General features: G+C 39.8%; 1 protein-coding gene across 1 annotated transcript in view; it reads left to right on the top strand.

Moving 5' to 3' along the window:
- Positions 1-12,418, top strand: part of LOC122661826 (uncharacterized RNA-binding protein C17H9.04c-like) — a 30,115-nt gene that overhangs the window by 9,514 nt on the left and 8,183 nt on the right. Inside the window, exon 6 of the mRNA XM_043857337.1 lies at positions 8,321-8,401. Within this exon, the coding sequence (XP_043713272.1) occupies positions 8,321-8,401 (81 nt within the window). The remainder of the gene's footprint in view (positions 1-8,320; positions 8,402-12,418) is intronic.

Genomic DNA, 12,418 nt, shown 5'->3' with positions numbered 1-12,418 from the left:
AAGGGGCATGGACTTCAAATATTACAGAATTGCCACTGATCTTTTATATTTGAAATTTTATCACTTTGGTGGGCCCAAAGCAACCTAAATCAGGGTTTTGGAACCCTAGATTGCATCAATTCATTGGGGTTGGATGCCGAGAGTGAAGGGGGGCAGATGGGAGGGAGATAAGATCGACCCACTTCCATTTATCTTTTGTAGTGCATCAATCTGGTTCATTGCTGGAGGGTCTGGATATGAACCATATCCATGTTCCAAGATGCTAGACCTATCTCTCATCAAAAAACCCTAAAAGATCCTAGGTCTGTTTACTGATCAGATTTGGGTAAGCAGATAATAGCCTCAACCTTTGTTTACTTCTATATACGAGATGGGTAAAAGTTGTGCACAACGCCAGCTCAAAATGAAATTGCACACCCCTTCACATATCACTGTTCATATGAGGGGGTGATATGTCATAAATGCCCCTCTCCTATTGTTAGATTCCAAAGGGTGTTCTCTCATTTGCCTGAAACTGCACTCGGGCAGTGTAGGGAACCCTCTCCCATAAGAGATTTATTCTGTTATTCCAGTATCCATTACAGATCCAAACCCTTCTAAATCCAACATGTCTAACCCAAAATAAATTCAAAGTACTTTATTAGATCTGATATGAGGATCCAAACCAGTGTAAATGTGCTCACAGATCAGAACAAAGCTCGTACCTGGAATGTTCCAAGGTTTTAGGTCTTGGTTTCGCCAGGCCACGAAACCGAGATATACCGAGATCTCGGCGAGATCTTGCATTTTTTTTGGGCTCAACTTGATGGTTGGTTTCGGAGGTCTTGAAACTTGACATTCACCCTATTTTAGGCCTTCTAAACACAGTGGAATCATTAGTTTTTTACAAATTCAAACCCAAAATGGTACTTTGACTTCGGACCCTATGTTGATAGTCTACGGCGTATGTGAGGTCTACCCTAGGCTAAGCCACACAATATTTAGAACTCATATAATTAAAGTAGAGGTGTAAAACAGCTTAATTTAACATGAGGAATTAAAAAACATCAAACCATAAACCATTTAAGCATTAGTCATCATATTCATGTTTCATAATCATACATGGTGCTCCAATCGACGGTTTACTAACAATTGACTAATTGTTTTGGATCTTGGAAAGAAACATAGATTAAACAAATACAAGCTAGTACTGAAACGAGTGTCGGGCTGGATCATCATAATGACCACGTTGTTGTTGAAGCTTCAATCTTCAGTTGGAGGTGAGATTTGCTCAAAACAATCACAAAATTTCCACTTTGTATGAGTTTTTCCTTCACAGCAAGCCAATAGAGGCCAGACAGGCGAGACAGAGGCGAGATTTCGACTTTGGGGTCAAAATCTCGTCGAGAGGGGGGATTTTATAAGACTTAAGTTGGTCGAGACCGAGATATGTGGCGAGATATCGACGAGATACGGAGATCTCGACCGAGATATTGTAGTATTTAGGTATCGCCTGTGATCTCGTCTTGAGGTCCACCGAAACCGAGATAATAGTGAGATCTCGCCGAGATCTTGTACCGTGGATTGTTCCATGTTGTGCCTTGTTCATTGACCTAAGAACTCCTGTAAACAGAACGCAATGAATGGAATGCTTGAATGATCAATTCGATTAAGCAAGCCCTTTTATTTCTAAGAAAATAGATTACAAATATAGGACAAAATTGTCCCTACTCTAGCCGACTCTACCAAGAGAGTCGACGGTACATAAAAATAAGGCCCAAGAAGACCAGGATACCGCCACGGTATTCTGGTGTACATTATTCCACACTCCCCCTCAAGTTGGAGCATAAATGTCAAACATGCCTAACTTGACTAAAGCAGGATGAAACAACTTTCCAGCCAATCCCTTGGTGAAAATATCAGCTAGCTGATCAGCAGACTTCACTAAGGGAATACAAATCAGTTCTTCTTCTAACTTTTCCTTGATAAAATGCATATCCACCTCAACATGCTTGGTACGATCATGCTGTATTGGATTATGTGCAATGCTGATTGCAGCCTTGTTGTCAATACAACATCATAGGGAGACGAACAGGAAGACCAAGATCTTGTAATAAACCCTTTAGCCATAGTAACTTACAAATACGTTGTGCCATAGCACGAAACTCTGCTTCAACACTAGAACGAGCTACCACATTCTGCTTCTTGCTACACCAAGTGACAAGATTGCCACCTACAAAAGTACAATACCTAGAGATAGACTTGCGGTCAGGAGAACCAACCCAATCAGCATCAGTATAGGCCTCTATCCGTAGATGATCATAAGGAGACATGAGAATGCCGTTCCTTGGAGCTGAATTCAAGTAGTGAAGAATACGAAGAATAACCTCCATATGGGAAGAGTAGGGATCATGCATGAACTGACTCACAGTGCTCACTGCTATAGCAATGTCTAGACGTGTGTGTGAGAGATAAATCAACTTCCCTACCAACCTTTGGTATTGACCTTTATCAATAGGTTCACCCTCCTTTTCATTAAGATGGATATTAGCATCCATATGAGTATCTGAAGGGTGACATCCTAACAAACGAGTTTCTGTCAACAAATCTAGGATATACTTCCTTTGGGAGAGAAAGATGCCCTTAGAAGACCTAGCAACTTCAAGTCCAAGGAAGACTTAGAAGACCTAGCAACTTCAAGTCCAAGGAAGTACCTTAATTATCCCAGATCCTTAATCTCAAACTCCTGTCCAAGAAAATTCTTCAGACAACTGATCTCATTACCATCATTTTCGATTACCACAATATCATCAACGTAGGCTATAAGAACAATGATTTTTTCACCAACTCTTTTTATAAAAAGAGTGTGATCAGCATTACTCTGTTTATAGCCTACAAAAATTATAGCCTTATGAAACCTGCCAAACCATGCTCGAGGTGACTGCTTCAGCCCATAAAGTGCACGCTTCAATCTACACACTTTGCCTTGGGTTTTGTCACAAGAGAACGTTGGAATATCCATATATACCTCCTCATCAAGTTCTCCATTGAGAAAAGCATTCTTCACATCCAACTGTTGTAAATCCCATCTAAGATTGACTGCACAATATAACAAAACTCGGACAGTGTTCAGCTTTGCAACAGGTGCAAAGGTCTCCTAATAACCAATCCCATATGTCTGAGTGAACCCTTTTACCACGAGTCGTGCCTTATATCTATCCACAGTGCCATCCACCTTCTGTTTAACCACAAACCCTCATTTACATCCAACTGGTCTTTTCCCTGGTGGAAGAACCACAAGCTCCCATGTGTCATTTTTCGTTAAGGCTTTCATTTCTTCCATCATTGCTACCTTCCACTTTCCATCTGATAGAGCTTCCTGCCAGTTCTGAGGAATACATATAGAGGAAAGAGAAGAAACAAATGCACGAAAAGATGGAGAAAGGGAGTCATAGGAAACAACATGGGATATAGGGTGTTGAGTACAAGCCCTAACATCTTTGCGACCAACAATTTTTTGAAGCTAACCTTTCATATATTCTGTCCCATTGTCACTCAAAATTTTGAGAGTGGCATTAAACTAGGTCTGAACTCTGAACCATCTTATGAAAGTGCTGAAAACATGAAAAACCTCATTTTTTATGTGCATCAGGTAGACCCAAGTGGTTCTAAAGTAACAGTCTATAAAGGAGACAAACCAACAATGACCGGAAAGAGAATCTTTTCAACTAGGACCCCACACATCAGTATGAACCAAATAAAAAGAGGACGAACATCTTTTATTAGAAATAGGATAAGTTGAATGTGTTTGTTTGGCCAAGACACAAGCCTCACAAAAAAATTCTTCATTATTACTTTAACTAATGCTGAAAATAAATGGGATAAAGTTCCTAAGGGGGGGGTGTCCTAATCTAAAATGCCATTGGTGCAGTTCAGAGGAGAATGAGGAAGTCTGACACACAATTGAAAAGGTAATGCTGTTGGAGGAAGACGACCATCATTAAGCAGGTACAATCCACCATGTACTTTATCATATCCAATCGTTTTCCCTGTTTCCAGTTCCTGAAAAACACAATGAGTGGGAAAAAAAAGTTACTTTGCAATTCAGATCTTTAGTAAGACTACTAATGGAAAGAAGATTAGTAGTAAAATTGGGAATAGGTAAAACGGAAGACAATGTAATGGAAGGTGAGCAACTAATGGATCCCTTTCTAAAAACAGAGGTGTGAGAGCCATCAGCCACCTTGACTTTATCCTTGCCAGAAGTGGGAGATTTCTTGTGAAAGAGGTTGGAGGAACCTGTCATGTGATAAGTGGCACCAGAGTCTATAATTCATGGAGTGGAGGCAACCGATGCATTATGACCAGCTAATGAAATACCAGAACGGGCAAAGTGGGAACCTCATGGAGTGGAAGAAGTGGCAAAAAGAGATGTAGTAGATGCAACAAAAGCCTGTAACATACGCCTAAAAGCTTGTAATTCTTCCTGGGAGAGACCATTTTCAGTAGTGGGGGTTGTAGTTACACTTTCAGTGTGATTAGCCTTGTTTTTAGTTTTACCACGACCATGTTTGGCCTCAAAATCAGCAGGCTTCCCATGTAGTTTCCAGCAAGTAGCCTTAGTGTGATAGGGTTGTTGCAGTGTTCACACTTAACAGGTTCCTTAGAGGAAGTATTAGTCTTAAGAGAGCCATCATTTTTGGGAGTAGTGCTAGAACCAGCTTGAAGAGAAGACCGATCTACAGTGGAAGTATGTAGCATAGCAACCCGACGAGTCTCCTCAGTATGTACCAAAGCATAGGACTGCTCCAGTGAAAGGAAAGGAGATCGACTAAAAACTTGCACGGAGATAGGATCATACTCAATATTCAGACCTGCCAAAACATTATATACCCGAATTTTGTCAACATGATTTCTATAGGCAAAAATGTCAGTGGGATTCGTAATGTAGCTCTAAATAGGAGAAGGATCCTATTAGAGGCCAAGCAACAGGATCTCAATGGGGGCTGCTGATTCGAATGAGCAGAATAGGTAAACTAGGGCAGAATTAGGGTTAGGGTTAGGGATTTGAGCTAGGGTTCTATTTAGTAATGGTGTGCAGGTCAAAAGGAAGCTAATGGGATAGGTTTTGAATAGGTTCAAACAAAAAAATTAAAATTCTGAAATCTTGGGGTTAGGGTTTCGGGTTTTAGGTTTTAGAAAATAGGTTGAATTTAGGGTTTGTAATTGGAGATTGGAGTAGGGCTTTTGCTCGAGTATTAGAGGAGCTAGGGGGAAGGTTTGGTTGCAGCAGGGGGGTTTCTGATGGCTGGTTATGCCTAAACAGGAATTTAGGGTTTTTGGGTTTATGGGGGATGAGGGGATTTTAGGGTTTTGAACTAAGGATGGGGGCAGCAGTCTGGATCGAATGTAGGGAGTATTAAGGAGAGGCTAAGGTGCAATTTTGAAGGAATTCTAATGGAGGACTGAAGCTGGACAGGCTCTAGATGAATTAGGGTTTTAAAAATTCAAACAGAAAATAAGAGGGATCGAATGGGGGGAAGAAGAATGGATGGAACGGAAAATTAAGCTTCAAACTTACAGCAGGAATCCACCGGCAGCAGCTTGAAAATTGAAGGAACCTCCCGATCTTCTCGATGCAAGGAGTCGCAGGAGTCCACCCACCCTATCCACCTTGAAATCCACAAGGATATACACTCACAAAGGAGCAGCAGCAGCAGCAGCAGGCCGCAGCAAAACAGTCTTTTTTTATTCAAAATTCAATGTGGGGGAGCCTCCACGATTTCTTTATTTATAATATGGCTTTATGCCAACTCCTAATACAAGTTAATGACTTCTCCTTCACAAAATCGTGGAAGGGAAGGAATTAAAACTAAACTAATAACTTAAAACAGTAAAAAGACCTATTTGACCCTACTAACTTAAGTTAAAAGACATCTAACTTAAAACAACTAATTTAAAAGAAGATTCCATACTAGCCAATAGGATTTAAGGACCTATTAACCAATAGGAACACTTCACTTAAATTAGACCAATTGAACCAATTGGGAGCAACCAATTCTAAACCGGTTCAATCTAAAAACAGGAAAATAAACTAAGTATGAAAAATAATAATCCTAATCTATGGCTCCCTAATCAAGCCCTAAGTTTAGAACTTCTTCTTCTTCTTCTTCTTCCTACTTGGAGCTGCATCAATTCGTAAGCTGAAAATCAGAATAGTGATCCAACTGTTGCCATGAACCTTCTTCCTGATTTCATACACCTAAACATCATTCCCAACCTGTCCATAAGTCTCCTTTGCAGCAGCCCAAATCTGATGTGCAGTGTCTAATAATAAATAACCACTGGAGAGGTCTGATTGCATGGAATGCAGCAAGAAAGACATCACCATAGCATCATTCGAAATCCATCTGTCTTGAAGAGGACCAGGGTCAGATGGTTTTGTAGCAGTGCCAATGAGGTGTCCTGTAAGGCCGCAACTAGCAACAGTCAGATAGGTAGATCTGGACCACATCAAATAATTTGTCCCATCGAATTTAATAGCAGCAGAGAAAGGGAGATATTCATTCCTTGGCTGTCCTTCAATGCCGGAGGTAGCAGTAGTAATATCAGAACCAGACATACTGACACAAGCAAATCAGCAATGAATTGTTGCAGCCAGCCAAGAACCAAAACCAGAAAAAAATTTGATTGGGACAGAAATCGATCCTTGAAGGAGAATTCTGAAAAAACTTGAAAATTCTTCAATAGGATGAGTCACCAGCAGGGTCGAGCACTCCTTGAAGTTGAGTAAAACTGCCCTCAAAAAATCAGCAAGGGCAGAAACCTGAAACCCCAAAATCGATGAGAGTCAGGGTTTTGAAAAACCCTGAAATTGAGATCGATAGAGGGTAGATGTCTTCAATAGGTGGTGTAAACCTGTGATAGGTGCTGTCCAAGACTGCTAGAATGATCTCCAACAAGGAAAGATCAACCTTCAACACAGGAAGAGGCTCACTCTTCAAGAACAGGAGAAATCAAAAAAAATCACAAAGAAGAGAGGCAGCAGCTATCGATTGCAAACCTTGTTTAGAACATTAGCTGAAGAGGTGGAATAAAGGGCAGCAACTAGAGGGAAAAAAGGAGAGAAAGAGGAGATCGAGAAGATGAGGGAGGGAGAAAAAAAGAAGAGACGATAGGGGGGGGGGGGGGAGAGTTCTGAAAAACGAGATCAGAGAATTGGCTTTGATACCATGTAAATAGAACACAATGAATGGAATGCTTGAATGATCAATTCGATCAAGCAAGTTTTTTTATTTATAAGAAAATAGATTACAAAATATAGGATAGAATTATTCCTACTCTAGTTGACTCTACTAAGAGAGTCAGCAGTACATAAAAGTAAGGCCCAAAAAGACCAGAATACCCCATAGTATTCTGGTGTACATTATTCAATAACTCCAAATAATCTGAACCCATTTATCTCTACCTCCACATAAGTTGTTGATAACTAATTCAGTTATCTTTGACTGGAGAACTACTAAGAATGCCAACTCACTTATGTCTACATTTAAGTTTTTGGTGACTCTTAGGATTTCTCCTAACCTACTTTTTAGGAACACTGCAAAAAAAAAGGAGAGAGAGGAAAACTGCTGTGAAAAGTTCTACTTTTGAAAAGGTTGATGAAATAAATAAGTGTTATGAGAGTTCGGGACCTTTGGATAGAATTTCAGCAAAACATTAGTGGGTTTATGTGATTGAAGACACCTCATCCATCTCATGGTTCAAATATCAATCCAAAGTGTGGGAAGTAACTCCAATATGAGTACAAAGTAGCTCAAAATTATTACAATGCCATTATATTCCATTACTATGTAATGGCATTATTATATTCGTATGATAATTATTTTCTAATGGCGTTGTTCTATTTTCTGCTACTCTGACTGTGTTTCTTTCAGGCTGAAATTTGACCAGTGGGACAGGTGTAAGGTCATCCATTACATGGATCCACCCGCACCTGACAAAATCAAATGTCATCTTATTTAGATTTCCCCTTTTTTTTACAAACAATGAGTTCTTATCAGGATAATTACACTTTGAGATGGTTTCCATGTGTTGGATACCCTGAGTAATCTAAAGTTGGTTGAAATTTCTCATGCTTTGTGCTAGAACTTGACTTGAAAGTCTGGTTAGTATTGTGAGACTGAATGTGAATATTAACCATTCTGCATTAATTTGGTCCAGTTTTACGTGTTTAAGGTTTTTTCTTGTAGGAGACTTAGATGTGAATTTTAATCCCAAATTATGGTCTGAGAAACTTAGAAATGAACTTACACTTATATTATTTTTATGTGCTTAACAGTGCAAAACAATGGCGTGATGGAGATTGGATGTGCACAAACTGCAATAATCATAATTATGCATCTCGATCGCATTGCAATAGGTTTTCTCTCAGCATCCGTTGCTTATTTAAGTAATTATTATTTTACTAGTGCTTTGTTTTTACATATGATGAAATCTAATTCAGTTAATGGTGGTAAGTACCACATGGGCTGCCTAGCGAGCTTCTATTTCTGTTCTGTATATGCCTGATAGGCAAGCTGGTATAGGTTTCACATTAGACATTTCCAATTCCACCAACTCATGTAGTCACTAAAAAAGCACTTCACATGGAGAAATGAAGCATTCTTTTCTGGCTTGTTTGGCCTAAGTAGTCAAATGGTTGAACTGCCAAGGGAGTTCACCTATAAATAATAATATTAAAAAAAAACCCAAAACCAAGGGAGTTCAAACGAAAAAAATTAAAGGGATTAAAAGCGGGGAGTTGTAAACCCCCGGCCCCCCAACAACAAATTATCAAGGGAGGAGTCAAATACACGGTCTATCCTGGACTTGACGTGTAAGCAGTCTAGAGAATCCTTATCTATCCAGTGATTTGAATAGATGAATAGTCACCCCTTGATGTGGCGCAAGACAAGGGTAGGTCATCAGAGAATGGTTCTCTAGAGTGATAGCCCTCATCTCCTCTGAGTGACCCCTCTTAATGCCCTCAAAGAGATGTGATGATGTTTAATCCGACCTGTCCATCAGGTAGTTGACTCCGGATTTGCAACAAGTTGGCTGTTGTTAACTGTAGCCATTGAATTTGGACTTAGAATGAAAAAGAAGAATATATGTAAAGGAAAAAAATGGCATGGGCTAGTGAATTGAGGCTTCTACATTCCAATCTCCAGTAATAAGGGGACTTGATCTTCAAGAGGGAGAAACACCAAAAAATTGCAGAAAAATAAGGCAGCAGCTATCACAGAAAAAAGTAACTTCTTCAAGCCATTAATTTATGAGGTAGAGTATCTCTCTTGATGGTAGAAACACCTCCATAAGATTACAGCAGCAGCAAAAATCCTTAACCCAAAAATCGATGTGTCAGGGTTTTGGAAAACCTTGAAAAGTAGATCGATTGGGGTAGGGGTCTTAAAAAACTTGGAATGGAGCAATTATTGAGGTCGAGTGCTCTTTGAAGTGGAAGTAATCAGCCCTCCAAAAATCAGCAAGAGCTAAAACCTGTAACCCTAAATTCGATTGGATTCAGGGTTTTGTCAGGATTTTTAGTAGGTAACCAAATTAGAAGGTTAAGGAAGCTTTGTTGTAGAAACTAATCCAGCCATCAGAAAGGGTCCAAACTCAGGTCGAGTAGGGCTTGTATAGGGAGTAACTTGTGCAAGAAATCTTAGCCTGATCTGATGGTTGGATTGTGAGAACCAAGGGTTGATCCAAAATTAGAAGGTTAAGGGTTTGGCCAGATCGATTGGGGTAAATCAAGGCTGGAGAAGAAAAGAAAGGGGAGTAGATGGAAGACGGTAGAATGGTATTGGAAAAGGTTGCATAGGAGGCTCCAACAATGGAGGATCAGCCTTCTTAAGTGAGAGGAATCTGATCTTCAAGAAAATTCTGGAAACCTTCAAGTTGCAAGTATGGTTCCAGCAGAATTTCAATGGAAAAGGTAGATAGGATGGAGGAGGGAAGCAACTAAATCATTGGTTTAGTTCCTCATTAGTGCTGCACCCTTACAAGGATGAGAAGAAGAAAACCAGAAGAAGGTGAAACCGAGAAAGAGAGAAAGGAGGGAGAAGTCGATTGAAGAAGAAAATGAGGGTTTTTTCTTTCTTTCTAGCCTAGATCAGACTTGGCTCTGATACCATGTTAGTAGAACCGTGGGTTAGAAGGAGAGAATTAGATAATAGAATGTGTTAGATTCATTGATAGGTAAGTGATGTAGTCCTAGGTAGGAGTAATCCCACTAGGAGCCAGGGTAATGGGTTCACCTAACAAGGCTGGCCGATTGAGACAGCTTAGGCTAAATAGGGCAGAAATTAGGGTTAGGGTTAACTAATGGTAATGGGGTTTATAGGGTTTTAATATGCAGGTTTTAAGGGTCTTAATGCACTGGGTTAGGTTAGGTTTGAATAAGTTTTTAAAATTTCAGAAATTTAGGTTTAGGGTTTTGGGTTTTGGGAATGATGGGATGATGGGATTTAGGGTTTTTAGGGGGAATTAGGTCAAGGGATTCTGGCCAAGTGTCACTGGTATGGAGAGAGTGGTTCGGTTGAAGTTTGGTGTGGTTTGGATGGTAGGTTAGGTCTGGGCAGGTTTTAGAGGCTTTAGGTTTTAATGTGGAAGAAGGAGATTAGGGTTTAGCTGTAGGAATGGGGGCAGAATGGGGGATCGAATGAAGGAGATGGCCTGCAGGAACTGTGGTGTAAAATTGGGACAGATCTGATGGAGGGAAGGGGCTGGACAGGTTAACTAGGGTTTAAGATAATTAAGGTTTAAGGGGGAATCGATTAGGGTTAGGTGGAAGGATAGAAGGAGGAGGGGAAATACTAAAACAATAAAATAACTTATTGAATTGCAGGTTCTTCAATGGCAGCTTGGAGAAACTTGATTGAAGAAGAAGAAGGACCTCCCGATCCACAAGATGCAAGGAGTCGCCGGAGTCCACCAGCCCTAACCCTTGATATGACTCACAAGACATGTCTCTGAAGAGAGAAGCAGCAGCAGCAAAGGCCAACAGCAGGAGATCGATTTTTTTAAACATAATAGGTGGGGGAGCCTCTTCCCATGATTCTTATTAAATATGAGGCCGAAGGCCTTATTCCTACATCTATTACAATTCAAATCTCCCACTTAAATCGTGGAGAGGTGGACCAATTTAAAAACAACTTAAAAACTTAAAAGAAAAGACTCATCTACCCCTAATGACTTAAAAACAACTTAAACTACTTAAAATAAAGAAGATTTCCTACTAGCCAATAGGATATAAGAACCTCTTAGCCAATAGGATCACTTCACTTAAATTAGACCAATTGAACTAATTGGATGCAACCAATTTAAACCGGTTCAATTAAAAACACAAAATAAAAACTGAGTATGGAAATAAACTAAACTAAGGCTCCTACTAAAACCCTAGGTTTAGGGTGGCTTCTTCAATTCGAGGAGGCTAGGATCTGCATCAGTAAGCCCCTCTATTTATAATATAGGGGAAAGTTACAAAGGGACTGAAATAGACATAATTACCCCTAACTAGCTGACTCTATAAGAGCAGCAACTTAATCCTAATATCATAAGAATAAATCTACCCCAAAAGGACCAGAATACCCCCACGGTATTCTGGATTACATATTCCAATATTCCCCCTCAAGCTGGATTATACATATAAGTAAAGAAGGAGGATCCAGCTTGAACTAATAAGAAAAAAACTCCATAATAATGCTAACAAGATAGACTTTAAGCTGCCTACTAAACGGCCTTGTGTAATATATGGTTGTTGTTGAGATTCTTGTGTTTACTACTACCTTAGAGGGTAGCTTGGGTATATGGGCTTATTTGTATTGGTTTATAGACCATTATATGTATCGGGTTATAGACCAAGGGTATACTTGTAATTGACTCTTTATTCATTATAAATATATCTTATTCCTCATCACTAGGGGATTCTGTCCAACAGTGAGCTTGTTTTCTTCCTACGTTAGTTCTTTCTTCTCTTTCGTTTTCTCTCCTTATCTTCTTTTCTTCTCATCTGATCCTCGTTGTTCCAGTTTGATTTTGTCACAGTTGTGATGATCATATGTCCCACGGTGGTGTTTTTCTCTTGCTGCTTTATTTTGGATCCCATACTTACCTGTGGCTATGTTACTGTCTTGATTGTTCTCTTCGTAAATATGATCTGCGATAGGGTTTTTCCTATCCGTTGCTTGGCCTGCTGAAATCAGACTTCTTGCTGTGGTTGAAGATGAATTTCATGTGTTTGAAGATCCCTGCGATTGCTGGTTGCTGACATCTAGTCTGGCTGCTGCTGATTGTTGCACCTTGTTATTGGTGATCTTGTGACTGCATTTCCCTGTGGTCTTATTTACTGCCTTCTGTAACTCTATTAAGTGATTCCTGATAAGTATATCTTATT

The sequence above is a fragment of the Telopea speciosissima genome, chromosome 5, assembly GCF_018873765.1.
Source record: "Telopea speciosissima isolate NSW1024214 ecotype Mountain lineage chromosome 5, Tspe_v1, whole genome shotgun sequence".
NCBI classification, from domain to species: domain Eukaryota; kingdom Viridiplantae; phylum Streptophyta; class Magnoliopsida; order Proteales; family Proteaceae; genus Telopea; species Telopea speciosissima.
Note: the sequence above shows the minus strand (reverse complement) of the source record. Positions and strands in the feature narration are given on the sequence as shown.